This window comes from Pimephales promelas, chromosome 11 (assembly GCF_988280905.1).
Source record: "Pimephales promelas chromosome 11, fPimPro1.hap1.1, whole genome shotgun sequence".
Classification (NCBI taxonomy): domain Eukaryota; kingdom Metazoa; phylum Chordata; class Actinopteri; order Cypriniformes; family Leuciscidae; genus Pimephales; species Pimephales promelas.
Genome location: NC_142779.1, coordinates 12,940,443 through 12,960,280, shown reverse-complemented (window position 1 = coordinate 12,960,280; position 19,838 = coordinate 12,940,443). Strand labels below are relative to the sequence as shown.

Genomic DNA, 19,838 nt, shown 5'->3' with positions numbered 1-19,838 from the left:
GCTTTTATAAAATGCCACCAAGAGCATAAGACCAAGGTTTAATTAATAAATACTTGAATAAATAATTTAAATGAATATAAATTACATTACACATAGTCATCAATATGTTTTTGATGTATTTTTCTTATGCTCACCAAGGCTGCATTTATTTTTTATTTTAATGTATTTTAAAATGTAATTTTATTCCTGCGATGGCAAAGTTCAAAAGCACAGCATTTATTTAAAATAGTGAAGACTTTTAAATTGTTACTGAAGTTCTGTCACTTGATCATTTTATCGCTTCTTTGCTGAATAAATTGCGAATCTTGGAATGCCATTATATATGACAATGTACATTTTTTTTGTCAGCCAATTAATATAGGTCACAGTTGCTACTTCATGTAATGTATGTCTGGTCATATTTGTGTATTAAAAAATGGCTTAAAACATTGCTTATCCAATTAGAATGTTGAGCTAAATTCTCTGTTTATACTATTTGACAATGTGCTGACCTGACAGTTTAGGGTGCTCTGCTCCTCTGTGCTCAGTAGAGAGGAATGACAGCAAGCCCAGCCCAAAGGCCAGTGAGTCAACCACTCCAAAAACCCCTACTAAAAAAAACCAGACCACACCCCCAAAACTCTCTGGTGAGGCCACAAACTCGGGTGTGAAGAAAGGTGGCCAAGCAGGGGGTAAAAAGGTAACCAAGACCATCAATAAGCAGGTCTCCGCTCCTCCACCCAAACAAATCACCCGAACTGCCACTCGTGGCAATGGTGAGTACACGTGTCCATATTGAGAATGGAGCATTGTGATTGCATGTGTGGGGAACAAGCTCTGCATGGAGGGGTTCCTGCTTGCATCTCTTTCCCCCTGACCAGTCAATCTGGGAACCAACTTGGACTTTCTGAGAACACAAAAAGCTGTCAGAAATGTCAGCAAAATCGATCTACATTTGTTTGAGAATGGGCAAATGTGCAGTTTTCTGGATTCATGCTTTAACTAGTTTGGGTTTATGTTATCCATTACTGTGCAAAGTTGTATCCTGACTCATTTGTGACCCAGTATGGCTTTCTTGTATTGTTAATCTGCTTGCATTACATGTCTCATTGTTAAACCTATTATAATCTTGTATTGATGTTTGCCTTTGTGTCTGAATGGTATAATAGTTGTGCTGCATTTTGCATGTAACCAGGACTTTGTGCATGTACACCACACTCATGTAATTGTGTATAAACAGGGGCTGATTGTTCCACACTGCTGTTCCTTTATCCTTTTACCTGTCCATTGTGTCCCATCATTGGTAGCTTGACGGCTTCCTCATTTAACTGAAGCACTTTTTTATTTATTTATTTATTCATGCGCAATATTTTAATATTCTTAATTTCAACAAATGAATACATAACTCTATAAAACAAATAATCTGGGGTTTTTACAGTGTTGGCTCATGTGAATCTGAAACTAAACTCATATCTTTGGTCAGCAGTGTTCTTCGTAAAGGAAGTTTATTTTTTTTTAGTGGTGAACCTACATGTGAAAATACACTATCTTTTAGTTCTGTCATTATATCTTAGAACAAGTAATCCGTTTCTATTCTTAGGAAAGCTTTTAAAACACTGCCATTGTTGTTGGTGTAGCCATTAACTTCGTTTAAATCGTTTTAAGATCTCTATTTCTCTGAATTTCTTCACAGCAAAAACATTGAATTCTAAGAAAACCGCAGGCACATCCAAGAGTTCCACTCAGGCCTCGGCTCAATCATCTTCATCGACCTGCTCGAAAACCCCTAAGAACAACAACTCGGAACTAACAGCTGCACAAGCCAAGTCGGCCAAAAAACCCGCACCCTCCAGGTCACCGCGGCCCCCTTCCAAAACCCCGTCCGAGACTGTGGAAAGCTCCTCTAAAAAGGACCAAAGGAAAAAAGAATTAACCTCAAATTGTAATGAGAAAGCAGAGGAGAAATCGCAGGATGGGAAGGGTGTCGATCAACTCTCCGAGTCTTCTGCTGAGATGGACAAAAGACAGCCTCATGTTAACCAAGCCACAGAGGAAACATCCTTCATTGGATCCTCAAATGAACTCTCCTTAGACACTTTATGTGAACCTGTGAACACAGAGAGCGAAGAAGAGAAAGAAAGGGCAGCGGCAGACCAGATACAAAGGTCGGTTTACTAGTTATTATTTGTTGTAATATCTGTATTCCTCCAATGTTGTGCTTTTAATATTGATTAGCACATGTGCATGTCAGTATGTTCCCCTAATGGCAAGTCATGCTGTGTGTCATCCTCCAATCAGACGTTTAATGAGATTGGGGTCAATTTAATTGCACATCTTTCCATTTCCAACCTGCATTTTTAATGCAATATTCCAAAATACTCATAAAAAGAGGTGGTTGGAAACATGATCCTTTAAAAATGACTATAATGTGCTTATTTTGGGCTCAAAATGTAATCGTTTAATTGTGTTATCAATATTGAAAACAGTTGTGCTGCTTAATATTTTTGTGGAAAGCATGATTTTTTTTTTTTTTTGGAAGAATAGAAAGTTAAAAAGAACAGTATTTATTTTATTTTTAACTTTAAGTAGTTTCTTTTGACCAAATTAAGGGGCCCTTGCTAAATAACATTATTCATTTCTTTCAGAAAAATCAAAACAAAACTTACTGACTCCAAACTTTTGACTGGTATTGCAACTATTTCAGCAATGTAACGTCAGGTATTTTTTAATAGCTTGCCAAAATGGTTTTGTAATCAGTATTTCATGAGACATCAAATAGACTTTGATCTTGTAACTTGTGTGATAGGAAATGTGGTTAGTGATACATTTTTAGTAATATTGTTATTTGTCTTGTTTGGAATATTATCGCATAATTATATATGGAGCCCTTTCTGATTTAGTTTTTGGATCTCAACTTTTGTAGCCAAAGCATTACAACTGCACTGAATGTGTTATATCAAAATGAGTCAACAGGACAGATTGTCAAGCATGTGCTACTTAAAATGTTGAGTAAAAAAAAGTGTGATCACTGAAGCGTAGCAGTCATCTCACATGTGAAGTGGCCGTTTCTTTAAGGCACAGCAGCCAAAAACAAACCATTTAGTTCAAACGGTCAGAGAGAGGAGAGAAAATGGCCATGAAATACTATTTTCTGACTCTAAGCTAAAAAAGCCTTACTAACATTAACATTTTTCCTGAGGTCCATTTATAATTTTAAAAATTATGTTATGACCTCTTTAAAGTCTTGAATATGTTGTTCCCTTTTTCCCTGATTATGATAACGGCTCATCGGCTCATGAATATGTTAGGTAAACTAAATGAGTGTTTGGCTTGGCCTTTTGTAGGATTGTTGGGACTGATGGGGGAGAGAGACAACAAACCGTCAATGTGGAAAGCCCAGAGGTGACCGTCATTCCTGACTCGATTCGAGAAAACCAGGCCAACGACTCGGATGATTCAGATGGACCTATACTCTACAAGGACGAAGAAGAGGAGGACGATGATGAGTATACCTCTAGTACGTGTTCAACCCCCTTGTTTCTCTACTTTTTCTACTTTGCATGTCGATTATTCTAGTAAACGTATGTGTCATCAGCCTGATGTTTATGCATAATCAAAACAGCCCGTAGCACAAGTAAAGGTGATATATTTCTTAGAGGCATCTTCATTTTAGAAGTTTCACTTGTAACTTCAAAGAATTTTGGCAAAGCGGATGTCCAAGCCTTTAGTTTGTCAAACTGGAAAAACATGCAGCGTTACTTTCTGACATGCTGATTACTCTGCAGACTTTCCTGCCAGTGCACAATGCAGAGCACATTCCTGCAAAGACTGACGCCTGTTTCTCATTTTCTGTTCTTTCCACACTGCAGTCTGAAGATGTTTCACTGGTGTCAGAATGCAAATATAAGTTTATTCTAATGTGTGTTTATGTGCAATGCCGATCAACTGATAAATGGACCCCATTGAAATTCTTTACCGTTTTAAATGTGTTTAATTCTACAAGTGAATTAAGATATGAGAACTTGTGATTTTGTGATTTGCTAAAGATGACATTTTACATCCTTACTAAGTTCAGTGTTTTTAAAGATAAACTTTTAAAGGCGGCATGATTTTCTTTCCTTTTGTGTTTTCCGACAAGATCATTTGTAATAAATACTGCATTTTTCTGGAAAAAATAAATAAATAAAATAAGAATGGTCAATTTTGATTTCATGGAAAGGTGCTTTCACACTAGCACTTTTAGTGCGACTTGGGTTCAATCAATGTCAGAGTTCGGTTAGTTCGAATTTCCAAACTCTAGTCTGCATAAAAAGGGTACGGTTGTAGTTGGTGGCGCTTTGAAAACAAAACCAAAGTTTCAAAAACTGAAATATAAAAGTGAGGTTTGCTGCTTTTGTCTTCTCTTGCGTCAATGTTATCAAGCATCTGTTCTGTTGTAAACAACTGATGCTTTGATGATGCAAACGCTATGTGGTTCAGACCCAAATAATTAAATGTGAACGCAAGCAATCGAACTCCGATTCAGACCAGGCAATTGAACCAAGTGACAGCAAACTAAGGCAATCTAATTGTAAAAAATGGAATTACAATCCAAGTCACAAATAAATATCCGAATCGTTATGTACAATATATATCCAATCAACCTATAATGATGCATTTAAAAACAACAACTCAATCAATAACAAATATGCTACCAATATATTATCATGCATCTCTGTTTTTCTTTTTAATAGGCTCCCTTGCCATGAAAATTCGACGCAGGGACACACTTGCTATCAAACTTGGTAACAGGCCCAGCAAGAAGGAACTAGAAGAGAAGAACATTCTCCCACGGACCTCAGAGATGCAGCGACAGGAGCTGTGGCAGCAGATCGGCTGTAAACTAGTGAGGTACATTAAACCATCCTGATCTGGACTGCTAATATATTGAATACTAATGTGGCCAATTTATTTTAATCATTGTACTATAATTCAAAAGTTTGGATTCACCCTACTGAATTTTTGTTTATCATAAACTTGTTTAGTAGATGAGTATAAATTGGGCACCTATGCATTTTTTATTTTTTTTTAGAAAACACTAGCTAAAGGTTCATCAATAGTCTCTGTGGTTTCTTACAAACGGACTCTTTTTTTCTTCCACCCATAGACGGCTGAGTCAAAGGCCCACCACAGAAGAGCTCGAGCAGCGAAATATTCTGAAGCGTATGTCTCCTGTCACTGTCTCATTTACATAGTTTGTAGACAGTTGCTTTGTTTGAGATGCCCTGGGCTCCAATGTTTGTTTTTGCTTATTACTGCCTCTGATGTTAGAGACATGTTCATTGAGTCAAGGGCATCTCTGTGTGTCTCAGTCTCTGTGTCATTTAGCCATTGCTGTTGCCTTTGTTTTGTGTGATGTAATTGAATAAGACTAGGAATGTGATGAAGCTCAAACAAGCTGTAATCTCTATGCCGACAAACAGGGAGGTGAAAAGAAAACATTTAATCAAAGAGTTCCCTTAAGCTCACTGCTTACCTGAGATTATAATTCATCTTGGCTACAAATATCCTCTTAAGAGAATGTCCCAATTCTAGAGTTGTTTAAAGCAGTCATTAATATTGTTTCCTAAAGTAAAAGCTACAATATTTAAAAAATATCTTAATAACTGAAGCTATCATATGAGTAAACTGACACTTTGAATTGTTAGGTTAACTTAAAAAAATGGAAAAAGGTATTTAATTGTTTTGGAAATCAAATGACATCATCAACAACTGCAACAACAGGTTTACGGACCATTGAAAGCAATCAGTCAGCATAGGGTAGATAAAGAATCCTTAAGAAATGCTCATGGTCCCATGGCATATTCAGTATTTTTAGCCAGTGTTACACAAACATATTTTGGACTCATCAGTGAGCATGCTTTCATTCTAGACCATTATTTACTGTTAAGCTAAGCTGGTTCTCACTGTACTCTGATCACTTACTGACAACGAGGACTAAAAATCAATATGTCGGATACATGCTGTTTAGTCTTCAATGGCCTTGGTTGTGCTAAAATGGAAATATTATGCAAATATAATATGCAAATATTTAATATGTAAACTTCAGAGCAAATATTGGTCATTGGATAAGATGATAACTAACAAAATAATTTTTCTTGAATTTTTCTTTTCTCAGAGAAAAATGAGGAAGAAGAACAAGAGGCCAAGCAGGAGATTAAAAGAAGACTGTCCCGAAAGGTACAACCTTCTGTATTCGACCATCGACTGTTTTCTTTGAGTTAAATTCTCATAATTTGTTCAATCTATCAGGAATGTATGGATTTCTGCTACATAAGAAATAAAATCATGCTTTGGTAAATAATGATTATGACACAAGTTCTTAAATTATGAGATTAGGTTATAATTGACAATGTTTTTCTTTTTTATAATTTACATTTTATTTAAATTAGTTTTTAAAATCGTATAATTATGAATTGGTTTGTCATCATTTCAATTTATTTTAAATAAATGTATGATTTTTTTTTTTTTTATGTGGCAGAAATGAGCCTCCATAGAAATTAGATGTCAGATATTGAAAGATTACAGGTATAAATGTAATGTTTTGCTTTAATTTCAAATAACACACAACCTGTTCCTTTAGCATAACGCTCCATGAAGTTATGAATTGTCAATCAAAATCATCAATGTGACATCATTGTGGGATATTGCACCACCTGCTGGCCTTACAAGGAAGTTAATAATCAATCAAAGATCAATAATACATCACTTTTAAGAACAGGGCTTGAACTAATCAACTTAAATAAATGGCTTGTACTTGAATTCATTATTTAATAAGTTAAGATGTTATGAAAATAGATTAAAGAGCCGAATTAATAATGTTATTCACCCACTAGCTAACTCTTAATTGTAATTTGTGAGATGTGGGGAGTGAGAAACAGATTTATATTCCTGACGTGTTGTAGAAGTGGCCAGAAGTGTCTGGAAGTCTGGCCATTTTAATTTGGCCCTTCTAATTTAGTATGCTTCTAATGCCCTGTGTTATTGGGCAGAGAATTTAAATGGACTGATCTATAAATTAGATCAATAGTCATTTACAGAGATTTTTCTCAAAGTTGACCTGTTCTAGCCGAAAGTACAATAATAGACAGTACTTTGTAGACAAATGACTGCATTTATAGAAACCACTTTTAAACATTTTCACTTGTAAAGTCAGTCACATCCAGCATCACAAGCTTCATTATCAAGGATGCATTTTGTTTGCCATTCATTCTTTCACTCGCATAAGGTATTATTTGCAGTAGGCTAGAAGGAACATGTTTAACTCCCATTGAAGGAGACCGCACACACATTAAAAGGTGACTAAAGGAATTGGTCTGTGTCTGTAGCTCAGCGTCCGGCCCACAGTCGCAGAACTGGTGGCACGTAGAATTTTGCGGTTCAATGAATACGTGGAGGTCACGGAAGCAAAAGACTATGATCGGCGTGCTGACAAGCCCTGGACCAGGTTGACCCCTGCAGACAAAGTAAGCCATTCCTTTCTCTTACTGTTGCTTTAAATGGTGCATGCTGTGCTGCGGAGAATTGTAAAGACACCATGGCAAATGTTGGAGCAATATTTTCCCATTGTAAATAACAGAATTGTCCAGAGACAAATATATATATATATATATATTTGGTGGTGATAAAAAAATCTACTTAAATTAAAAATGTTATTTAATATTATTATTCTGAATAAATATTTTAATTTATAATATTTGGGACAATGGGAATCTTAAGCTAATACATTCTTGCTTATTTTTCATTTATGTAGATTTAAAGATCTTTTGGTGACACTTTAAAATAGTCTCATTTGTTAGCATTAGTTAATGTATTAATTAACATGATCTAACATTGAGCAATACATTTGTTACAATATTTATAAATCTTTGTTGATGACATTCATTGTTTGTTAATGTTAGTTCATAGTGCTCTATGTTAACAAAATACAACTTTTGATTCAATCATTTATTAGTAAAACAAATTAATAAATGCTGTAGAAATAGTTCATTTTTAGCTCATGTTAACTAATGTTTTAACTTATGTTAATTTAAAAAAACCTTATTGTAAAGTGTTGCAGATCTTGTTGACGATTTTTACACATTTTAAAGCCTAAATGCTTTAATAGTTCTCCCAAAATGGAAATTAAAGTATTAAAATATTTACCCGTCATGCCATCCTAAACCCGTTATCTGCTGTATTTGTTGTCGAACACAAAGTTTTATGGATTTATAGACCCCTGGTCTCTATTAACTGTCAGTTTATGGACAAAATCTACATGAAAACTTGAAAAATATGTTGTGTTCCAAAGTTAATAATGACACAAATTTTCGTTCTACTGTATATAACTAATTACAATTTATGAATGATAAACTTTCATTAATGCATTTACCTGTCTATATTGTTAAATGCATAGTTTATATTACATAGTCGATGTTCCTAAAGATAAGTAATGTCCTCTCATGTATATAAATATCAGAAAATCTCTTGCCTTTTGTATGGTCACTGATGCCACCTACTGGGCATGTGACTGGTGCTTTAAAATATGGTGATTCACAAATACTTTTGGTCAATAGTTCATTATAATGAAGAGTGCTGTTTTTTTCAGTAAACATAAAACAGTACATTAACATATTGTAGAATTATAATGATTTTTTTTGTGTGTTTTATTTAGTAAGGACACATTAAATTGATCAGAAATCATAATAAAAGCATTTATAATGTTTCAAAAGATGTCTATTTTAAATAAGTTTCTATTCATCAATAGAATCCTTAAAAAAAATGTATGACAAAAATATGGAGGAGCACATCTGTTTTCAATTTTGATCACATCTTCACTAATGGCTTTTTTTTTTTTGTCACAGGCTGCTATACGTAAAGAACTTAATGAATTTAAAAGCAAAGAAATGGAAGTCCACGAAGAAAGCAAACAGTTTACCAGGTATGTGTGTATACTACTAGCAGCCTGGTCAGGACGATGGCTATTGTCCAGTAAGTCAAATGTCACTGATACTGTCTTAAATTAAATTATATAATTGACATTAAAGCTGCAGTCAGTAACTTTTTTGGATTAAAAATTATCCAAAATAAATTTGAGCAAGTGCATAACCAGCCAGTGTTCAAAAATACCTGCTTGCCTGAGCTCGATTCAAAGCGGTAAACTTGTAATAATGTTTTTAATTCCAGTGGTACTGGTGTATTTCCGCTGGAGATTCGAGCACGTCTTTGCATCATTACGTCACATCTGTACACATAAAGGAGTCTCGGCTAGTAGGCTATATTGTGTGTGAGGATGTTGGAGGTGGAGATTTATAGCCTTTTCTCACAGCACTTGAAACATTTAAACTAATCAATCTGATCGCGGATCCAGAAAGGTTTAAACGACAATCACCAGTGACAACAGATTCTCCCGGTGTAAAATGATTGTACATCAGCCTTTCACTGACCTTCAGTCCACCGCTCAGAGTTTGTCAATCTGTCTGAGATAGTGTGGCTGTTCCCACAGCAAAAGGATCCTCTTAAACGCACATTTTTGGATTAAAATATCTAGAAACCACTAGAACAATGTTATATATACTCTGACTTGTGTACTTACATTATCCCATATGTTTCCCACATTGTTTGAATTCAGAGAAATCGGCTATTTTAACCAGTGTAGCGGCCCGTGTCATTGCGTCACCTGTCAATGTCATGTCTGTGTTCCCTTCGATTTCCGGTTTTACTTTAATATATTATGTATTTTATTAGACGGATGAGCAACTGTTTGGATACCTTTATCGAAAAAGCAAAACTAATTGTTATATAGTCCAACACTGTTAGTCTTATTGTTTGAATCTATTGTTTTCTTGATTTACTGTGAGTTACCATGCCTCAGAGACAACACTATTTTGTCAAATGGCCTCAAATGAGCTTTATTTGTAGTAACAGTAATACAGGATTTTCTTCACCATAGAATATATTTAAAAATGTTCTGCATAGCATTTAGCAACAAGTCATCCAGCTTTTATTAATATTCTTATATTAATCTAGCCTACTGCAATGTGGTCTCTTACCAGCCACCGTAGTAATGTAACAACGTAACTTTAAACACATTCAAATGTATATTAGTATGATGGTTTTGACCAAGTAAAACAGCTCTGCGTTACCCCACAATTTTAATTCATCAAATAAAATAGACCTGTATGTGTAGTAATTCAGTATTTGTGGTTATTTCATTAGAATGAAATAAAATCATGTGAATATACAGTAAGTGATGAAACGTAACCATCAGTGTTCAAATCATAAAATCTTACCTTTAATCATAAAATATGCATAAAGCGAAAGGAGCTACTGCGGCATAATAAAAACAGCAACGTAAAATGTCGCAGTCTCTCTGACCCGCCCGACTTCGTACCACTGAGTTAGTAAAACTTTAATACATTAGCTCACCCATAAACATGATTTCTGCTTGAGTCCCGTCAGTGAAGACAACTCCCATGATTCCACGCTCGTTCACGGCATCGTCAAGCTAACCCTTTGTTATTGTTCTGAATAAGCGACTTTTAGTGGAAAAAAATGACATACTGTGCCTTTAAAGGGATATTTTATCCAATTAATTAAAATGGCATTTACTCACTCTGATGATGTTCCAAACTTCCTGTATGTTTTTTTTTCTCCTGTTGAATACAAAAGAAGATATTTTGAAGAATGTTGATAGTCGAACCATTTCACTTGCCTTTGACTTGCATTGTATGGGCAAAAAATACAATGGAAGTCAATGGGAACTGAAACGGTTTGACTATCAACATTCTTCAAAAAATATTCCCTTTAAAACAATATTAGTGTGAGGAAATGCTGACAGAGTTTATCTTAAGGCCCTAAAATGTGGTGTGAGCATGATGGGGTAAATGTGAAGTACAGCAAAAGTCACATGATGTCTATCATCACAGTCGTTTTTGCAAATCACCCTGAACGGGTTCAGGAAATGTATAAACCAAAAATAATTTCATTATCTGATGTGTTGGACATCTACCAGTATATATCTGGCAGGACTCTTTATTCAGCAAGTGTAGTGTTAATAGAGCAGCTGATAGGGTCTTTATAATAGCAGCAATTTTTTCCACTAGATGCCTCTTTTCCTCAAAATATATCTCAAATCTGTTCTGTGTCCTGTCTGCTAAACTAGCGTCTGCTGTCTCTGTTTTTTGGCAGGTTTCATCGGCCTTGAGGCGGTGCCTGGTGGAGGGGGTGGATCTCTCTTCCTGTCTCTTCACCATGTTTCCCTTCGAGAGACTAACAGACTGGCTCCCTGCGGCAGCCGGCTCTTCTCTGGCACCGGATGCACTTTGGTTAGTGCTTTCAGCCACTAGGGGGCTACAGCGTAGCTAAAGATGGGCCTGGAATGCAATTATGAACTGAAATGAAGAGAGAGAGAGAGGGGCCTTCAAACGAGATAAAGCAATGCAATTGTTTTTTTTCATATCAGGAATTTTTTTTCACACACTAAGGATAAGACTTACACTCTTTTAATTTAAAGTGTCCTTGGTATTTTCGAAAGGTTCACTTGAGCACATCAGTGTAAAAATGAGCGCGTGCAGTGACTCAACATTGGCTTACGTTGTTGATGCGTGCAGCTCTGAGGATTGTTTTTTTTTTGTGTGTTGTGTATATATTACATATTTCTTGCTGTATTCGTGCAGAGTCCAGTAATATCTATGAATATCCATGCATGTGAAAAAAAAAAAGGTTTTATAAGACTCATGTATCTGGTTCTGTGTCCATTACATGGATATTGAGGTCCATTGTGATGTCCAGGTTTATTACTGCCATTAGTCCTCTGTATCCAGATTAATACCATCCTCAGTATAAAAGAATGTAATCAGATTTATGTTGTGCCTTTACAGTGTTGTTTTTCTTTAAAAAAAAAAAAAAGTCTGATTACTTGATATACATGTGGTCATGTTGTAACATATCTTATATAATTGCTGTTCAGGAATAGACTATCATCATATGTTTATGACAGAATCCAACTTGCATTATACTTTCCCCTAAAAATTATGACAGTTTTCCAAAAAAAAAAAAAAATCCACGTAGTGTCATTGATTTGGCTTTTAGGTTGTTCATAATGTGGTGAGTTTTAAGTACAGTGGTGCCGAACAAGATGTTGCACGCAATAAAATGTAGTAAAACAATAGTTTTAACTCAAAATTGGAAAGGGCTTCTAGTCCACTATTTTAGTCCATTTTTGAATGTCAGTATTGCTTTATTGCACATTTTGGTGCTTTATATAATATCTGATTGTATGTCAAATACAGAATCTTTTAGCTTTTTTTTTTTTTGTTCATGTTAGAAATTGGGGAAACTTTTAAGTTATTTCAAATCAATTGTACAGTCTGTGTATCATATATGTGAATACAGTATATTGCAGTATATTGGCTTGATTTATTTCACAGAGAAGCATTTAAAGGGGTAAGAAAGCACATTAACTTGTCATTCTAAATGTTTATATTTAGTTAGATCTTGGTTGAACAGCTCTCCCATTTACAAATCACCATTTTAGATCACATTTCTCTAGATTTCATCAATATTTAATCATGAACCATTTAAGATGGATGGATTATTGGAGTATGAATTGGTGTAGTTTACACATTTTAAATTCTCACATTGTAGTGAGAGATATGTTCATATTTAATTTTTTTTATACATGTTTATATATATATATATATATATATATATATAGATACACACATAATTAATCTCAGATCGATTATTGCTTTATTTTGTGCTTAATGAAGATACGAGCTGAGAAACCAAACATTATGAGTGCATTTTTTTTACAAATTATTTGTGCAAGGAATGAAAGGAAACCAGGACATCTGGCTGTTTTTTTTCATGGTGCAGTCAACTGTAAAACCCATTAGCATTTTAGTCAAACAAAACTAGAGGATTCATTGCTAAATAAGCACCTTTCATTATAATCTTTGATTAAGTGTAGCGATCATAAATGCCATTTGTAATGCTTTTTTTAAGATTTTGTAATTCATATAATTTAGAAGCATATTTAACGCTGTACATCCTAAATTATTCTGAGCATACATCTATATACTTCGACAAGATGAAATGCTAACTACTATATGTGAACTTTTTATGTGAAGATGCATTTTAAAATAATCTACTTTATTGTAAATGCAACAGGATATATAAATAAATAAAGCCATTTTAATGCATCTATACTAGTTAGATTCCTACAGCAGGAGACATTACCCTGCAGTGGCTATAGATTGTCTATTAAGTCAAAATGATTGTATTACGTCATTATTGTAAGTGATAAATCAGACGCTTGCTATTGTAAATACTGTCTTTTGTCCAGGAAATCGTTGTGCGTAAGAGGACTTCAGGAGTCAGCTGTGCTCTTGAACTGTTTTCCCAGTGACGCATTACAGTCATGCATTGAGTATTGTGCATGTGTTTCCTCGTTTACTGTAAAAGTAAAAGCAGCCTACAGTAAATGAGATCCAATAGTCTTATTCTTGGGGAGCATACATAGCAAATATTGTATATATATGTCGGCTGGTCACACATTTCCCATCAAGCCCTTTTAGACATGACCTGCGCTGTCGTCATTGGCGCCAAATGCACTCCATTTGATTTCATGCTTGTTTTAACTTGTTTTTCCTCTCCAGTTGCTTGTGCCTCTAATCAGATGGTGCTGGCATCTGTTATCACATATTTAATCATAGATATGCTTATGTACTCAGAAAAATGTTTTTAAGCGTAAACCTTTATGATCTTATATTGAATTGCAGCATGACAGACAGATTTTCAGATTAATTGGGCATTACTGATTTGCTGGAGCACAATGACCTTTAATCTAGAAGCACATTTAGGCTCTAGCGCACATAACAAGCTGACTTAAGACTCATCTAGCATGTGACAGTTCTTCCTCTGCTCATATTGAATGGCTTTCCGCTGGAAGTTATGGCTATTTGAGATTTTACCATTAGGGATGTAGATGATGGCTTTATGGTTGACTAAATGTAGCAATAGCCACGTCCTTAAACACATGCTGTCAAGGTTAGCGCCGACCACTGAAGGACATTAAATGTTTGCTTAGTGGTCTTTTTGTGTGGGCAGCCCAGGTGCTCTTTTCTCGGAGCAAGGATTATGTTTGAAAGAAGAGCTAGGGAAATGACTGACTAAAAGGGTTGTTTGTTACTACAGAAATGACGATTTGCTGAAGCGAAGAATTTTTATACATAATTCCTTCTGGACAGTTTAATTCAGCATTATTCCTCGTTATAAATTAAAAATAGCTGGTCTTCTTCAGCATGAACACCACCGGTGATCTGCTGTGCCAGTATGTTGTTCCTGATCCTGACACTGCAGAAATGACCCTGTTGTAAGAATAACTCAAACTGTGGGGCCAGCTGGCGAGGATTTGCCCTGCTATGATTGTGGCAACCACTGACTGTCACGCTCAAAGACTGCAAATATCTTATCAGTGAACTCATGTTGATGCCAAATTTCCTCTGTGCTGATTCGTCGGACAAACATTGGAAAAATCCACACCTTTTTTATGCTTTCGCTCGATTCATTTGTAAACGAGCAATATACCAAAGTGGATCGAAGCAACTTTCCATTGGACTGTAAATAGATCTGATTTCCTATTGAGAGTAAATGAACTTATTAGACCAACCTTATAATGTACTTGCCATCGTTTACCCCCACTCAGTTTCCCAGACCAACTCAGCGACCCTAACCCTCTTGGTTATACAACTAATATCCATTAAGAACATTAGCATCACTATATTTTTTAATAAAAACCCAGGCTGCATTTATTTGACAAAGATATAGTAAAAACTAATATTGTGAAATATTATTACAATTTAATACAGAGTTTCTATTTCAAAATGTAATTTATTCCTGTGCTGGCAAAGCTGAATTTTTAGCATCTTTATTCAAGTCTTCAGTGTCACATGATCCTTCAGAAATCACTATGATGACTCTGCTCAGGAAACATTTCTTATTAATGTTGAAAACAGTTGTGCTGCTTGATATTGTGAAAACTTTAAACAATCTTTTAAGGATTTCTTGAGGAAATAGAAAAACAGAAATCTTTTGTAAAATTATAATTGTGTTTACACCCTTTTTATCAGTTTAATGCATCCTTTCTGAATAAAAGTATTAATTTCTTAAATTTTTGTTATTTAAATAAATGTTATAATATTAAAACAATACAATCAATGCATTTTTCTGAGGGCATCACATTTATTTTCTTAAAACACTCTTGGAGTTCAACAACCTATACAAAATATAAAAAAAGCGAGAAAACATTGACGGGTTCTCAAACAAGATGATTTAAAGAGTCCCCCAATGTGCAGGGATTCAGTCACAATGGCCCTAAGCATCTTCAGGTTTGTCGGCTGGTGGACCACATGGCTGCAGCATCTTCTCCATCAGGTTAAAGCGGACCCGAGCCTTGCTCTCGTTCTCAGCGACGGCAAAGTAATTGAGAAGGTCAAAATGGCCCATGTAGGAGCAGTACGAGTCTCTGTGCTGGTTAACTAGCCATTCCCATTTGCTAGTGTCTGCGTGGCCCGTGCCGATGTACTTTGACTGCAGATGCTCCAGCTGACTGTGAATGTTGTAACGGTCTGTCATCTTTGATTAGAAAAATCTGTTTCTGACACAAACAAAGAAAATGATTAACCTAAAAATCTTCAGATATACAAAATAATGTATTGGTATTATTTAGAACTCAAATAATACAAGTTATGGTTCTCTTCAAAATACAGATTTGTTTTCATCAAAAGATGCGAGTTGATATATATATATATATATATATATATATATATATATATTCGTAATATTTTCACTTTTTGTTCCTATATAAAACAAGTGTGGTGGTGGGGACTAACGTTAATAACAACTCCAGATAGAGTTTCGGGGACCAGAAGTAACGTTAGTTAACACAGTAACGTTAAGAAATAGCTATATCTAAGCTTCAGATCATGAAGAGTTGCTCGGAAAGTCGGAATGCAAAAGTTATTCAGTCTTACCGTAAATCAAAAAAGAAAAACAAAAGTCCTACGTTGTGGACATTGAGTAACGTTAGCTTGTTATGCTAATTTAGCTAACATTAAACGGATCACACCCTTTTGAAATCAAATTTCTTATTAAACCACAATACTGTAGTTTGTTATTATTAACAAACACTATTATTGTACTTACCTGTGGTACAAAAAACGGAGAAAGATGTGAGTAAAGTAAAGGAACGGATCCTTTAACAGTAATCGTTCAGTTGCTGTGCTAGAAACAGGCTAACAGGAGCGGAAGGAGTTACTCAGATATGTGTCGGTGTGGAAAATACTACCGTACACAGAGTTCCGCTCTGATGAACCGCAAGCGTTGGACATCCTGATCATTCTGAAGGGTTTATTATTGTGATAAGGAGTGGCTGATTATCCCCCTTATTACACGGCTACATGGACATTAAATATTGATTTCACGGCTACATGGACATGAAATATTGATTGAAGTTTTATATTATATTATTATCTTACTGGAGTATCGTAAAGATTACACTAGGAAAAATCACTGGGTGGGAAAAAAACAGTCAGCCTAGCAACAGGGTGAACATTTCAACGGTAATAAAAAATACACGTTAGGCCTATAATTTATTTCAAATCAGTTTTCCTGTTTATTAATTATCTAGCATAATTAGGTTTCTAGGTAACAAATCGTCTATTTTTTCCATCTAGTTTGCGTTTTCTTGCTTTATCTTGACTTCATGCTCACCCTATATTAAAATTATTAGCCTACTGCCCTCCCTGGCAAGTTTTATTACAATCAGTAGTTTGAGTCAAGAAAGATGTACTAACTTATTTTGATATGAAAAACCTCAGAGTGAGACAATTTTTAAAGGGTCGTCACGCATTGTTTACACGGAGATGTCGGAAGTTTTACCTTTCACTAAACATATTTAGATATATCGAGATTGCGATTTCCCTTATATCTAAATATGTTTATTGAAAGGTAAAACTTCCGAAATCTCCGTGTAAACAATGCGTGACATACATACGCACACGATCACTTCCGGCGTCACGTTGGAGACGGTTCAGTTCTTCAGTTCGGTTCAGTTGGACATGCAGTTCGACGGCTGTTAACAAGAGGTAAAAAACATATAAATACTGTTCGTTTTCTCACACAAACAGACAAACCCCTCGTTTCGTGCCATCAGTGTGTACTTACATTCACAAGTCATTAAATCAAGTTTAATTTTGACTTCTCTGTGCATGCTCTTTGAGGTGGGCTCCATAGACCTGCATTATGACTGACAGACAACAACGGTTTGACCAAAACATGTCAAAATTGAAAATATGTGGAAACAAAGACACCTACATCTTGGATGACCTTGAGGTAAGCTAAAACATATCAAAAATTCATTTCAAAGTGAACTATCCCTAAGAGCAGACACGGCCATTTGTGACTTGAATGCTGAAGGCTTTCAATGTTCAATTCCATATATTTTACCTGTCTATTATGCTGTTTTATATTTTAAACTGTATGCCTTTTTGTTATAATATTATTTCAATTAATTATCAAAATCAAAATCATGATCACACTGGTTTGTAGAGCAAATAGTTTTTCCATTTACTGCACTTTGTTATCCTTTTAGTTATTTACTAGCGGCTAATGAATCTGACGTCTTGAAACTGATAATTTACTCACCCCCATGTCATCCAAAGATTCATTCATTTTGATGAATGATTTCAAACAGGAGTCATGAACGCGCATCACAGAACAGAGCAAGGTGAGCATTTGTGCTTATAAAACTTAAACTTTTTATTTATTTTTGAAATGACCGATCGTTTCGCTAGATTCATCGTCTGGTAGCATTTAAAGCCCTTTTAAGCTGCACTGAAAGTGTCATTTGCATCTTGGAAACTGTCCATTGAAGTCCATTATATGGAGAAAAATCCTGTAATGTTTTCATCAAAAACCTTAATTTTTTTTCGACTGAAGAAAGAAAGACATGGACATCTTGGATGACATGGGGATGAGTAAATTATCAGCAAAAGTTTTTTTAAAAGTGAACTAGTACACTTTTTGAACATACCGGTGTATACACTTTACTTTTTACTTTAACTTCATTTGAAAGACAAATATCGTAGTTTTTTTTTTTTTTTTTTTTTTTTTTACAAATATCGTTCTTCAGTTGAAAATAGTAACGTAAGTCTGGGGATGATTTTGGTTCCAGCCTTGCAGGGGTTGTATTTTGGTTGGAAATGAAAGTCGGATTGATGTCAGAACCCGATGTCAGGTTGACGTCAGCATCCATCGTCATATACATTCGATTTTGGCTGGAAATGAAAAGGTTTGTTTGAGATGCGCCTTGTCTCGCGGCTCGCCTGAAATGTGGTCGAGAGTGCAGCTGCAGTGAGGGGAGGAGTGAAAAAAGCACAGGCGAGCCGAACAATAACTGTAGATTTCTCAGCCATTTAGCGTCTTATTAACTCACTGTCATACATTGTCTGCAACACATTAATTCTCCCGCTTCGTCTTTCTGAAATGTTTCTCTTCTGCTAAAGAAACTCTTAAGCCCCTTAAAAGTCCTTGTCCCTAACAATTTTGACCTCAAGACCTCTTTTAAGGGTTAAGATACTTTCTTAATTACTTTTTTCTTTACTAGGATTTTTACTAGGAGGAGTAAACACCCACATTTCTAAGAATGTTCTTAGAAATTTGTCTCTAGGAGCTACTCTTTGCATTAAGATTCTTTATAAATACAAGCCCTGTACTTCTACTTAAGTAAAAATCTGTCTTTACAACTTTTACTTGTAACAGAGTAATATTTGACCAGTAGTATCCGTACTTTTACTCAAGTGAGGAAGTTGTGTACTTTGTCCACCTCTAATTATGTTATATTAATGACAACCAGCGGAAGGAATGAAAAGAGGCAGATGTGAAAACTAAAACTCTATAAATAGAGCAATCAACCCAAATGTTCATCCATGGTTTCATGTTACGGACTTCATCTTTTTAATTAGGTTTCATACATGATCATATTTGCAGAGGAAAAGAAACAAGCTTCCATTGCTGTAAAAATTCTGCACCCTAAGGTCACAGTTAAATGTGAACTACAATGATGTCCTGAATGACTGCCACTCTACTGTTTCTCTTGCCTTAGGTCATATGCCGAGATGTCCTGAACATATTAGCTCTCTGTTACTTAATTTCCCCGGAGTGTTGCAACAAGAGTGCACGTGGGGGGAAACTCTGCTACAAAATGACTGAAATGGCAGCTCAAAGACCATGATTATTTGATTTCACAGTATTACAGAACCAAATTATTGGCCCCTTACAGCTGGCATTAGTCTCAAATTTGATAAGATAAGAGATTCTGGTAATAACTGAAAACAGCTGCAGCAGTCTTATATTTTGTGTTCTTAAAGGGTTCTCTCTTTCTTGTACCAAAAAGAGTTCACTTTCGTAGTCACTTCGAGTTACGTCGAACAACAACAAAATGAGGCTTCGCTTAGAAAGCCTTTCAACTTTGAGTATTACAAAATGAGCCAAAGAAATACGTAACTCCGCCCCACCTCGTGGGTATAAAACGAAGAATGCTGGCAACATGCAGATATGTTTTCACTTCGGAGCCAAGAGGATCTCTTAACTCCACAAGCCAACTCTGAGTTTTCTTCACTCTATGAGTCGAGCAACTGTCCGGTGTTGGTGTGACGGCGATCTCCAGCGAGTTCACATTGCCTGCTGATCTGTGCAGTGCTCTGCCAGTGTGTGTGTGTGTGTGTGTTCTCCCCGGTCGCTACAGCATCAACATCAGTTTATTCCTCTCTAAAAGA

At 35.5% G+C, this 19,838-nt stretch overlaps 2 protein-coding genes and 1 long non-coding RNA gene across 13 annotated transcripts in view; 2 read left to right on the top strand and 1 right to left on the bottom strand.

The window, feature by feature from the left end:
• phactr2 (phosphatase and actin regulator 2) overlaps positions 1-12,405 on the top strand; it is a 36,655-nt gene extending 24,250 nt beyond the window's left edge. For 3 of the 7 annotated variants that reach the window (XM_089116992.1, XM_089116994.1, XM_089116993.1), the window contains exons 5-13: positions 528-755; positions 1,673-2,144; positions 3,324-3,496; positions 4,713-4,869; positions 5,126-5,181; positions 6,137-6,198; positions 7,347-7,484; positions 8,862-8,938; positions 11,188-12,405. In XM_089116992.1, the coding sequence (XP_088973118.1) occupies positions 528-755; positions 1,673-2,144; positions 3,324-3,496; positions 4,713-4,869; positions 5,126-5,181; positions 6,137-6,198; positions 7,347-7,484; positions 8,862-8,938; positions 11,188-11,203 (1,379 nt within the window). In that variant the 3' untranslated portion in view covers positions 11,204-12,405. The remainder of the gene's footprint in view (positions 1-527; positions 756-1,672; positions 2,145-3,323; positions 3,497-4,712; positions 4,870-5,125; positions 5,182-6,136; positions 6,199-7,346; positions 7,485-8,861; positions 8,939-11,187) is intronic. The other 4 variants (XM_039672906.2, XM_039672908.2, XM_039672907.2 and 1 more) reach the window with 2 other exon arrangements.
• Positions 12,406-15,260: 2,855 nt separating this feature from the next.
• sf3b5 (splicing factor 3b, subunit 5) lies at positions 15,261-16,364 on the bottom strand. Of its 2 annotated transcripts, none has more exons than XM_039672898.2 (2): positions 16,207-16,364; positions 15,261-15,658 (listed from the first exon to the last, which is right to left on the bottom strand). In XM_039672898.2, the coding sequence occupies exon 2, from the start codon at positions 15,634-15,636 to the stop codon at positions 15,376-15,378; it is 261 nt and encodes an 86-aa protein (XP_039528832.1). In that variant the 5' UTR covers positions 15,637-15,658; positions 16,207-16,364; the 3' UTR covers positions 15,261-15,375. The 2 variants fall into 2 exon arrangements, with proteins under 2 accessions (XP_039528832.1, XP_039528833.1); XM_039672899.2 differs by having other exon boundaries at positions 15,261-15,652; positions 16,207-16,362.
• Positions 16,365-17,303: 939 nt separating this feature from the next.
• Positions 17,304-19,838, top strand: part of LOC120480044 (uncharacterized) — a 44,889-nt gene continuing 42,354 nt past the window's right edge. For all 4 annotated transcript variants that reach the window (XR_016145516.1, XR_016145517.1, XR_016145519.1 and 1 more), the window contains exon 1: positions 17,304-17,394. This is a non-coding gene — a long non-coding RNA (uncharacterized LOC120480044). The remainder of the gene's footprint in view (positions 17,395-19,838) is intronic.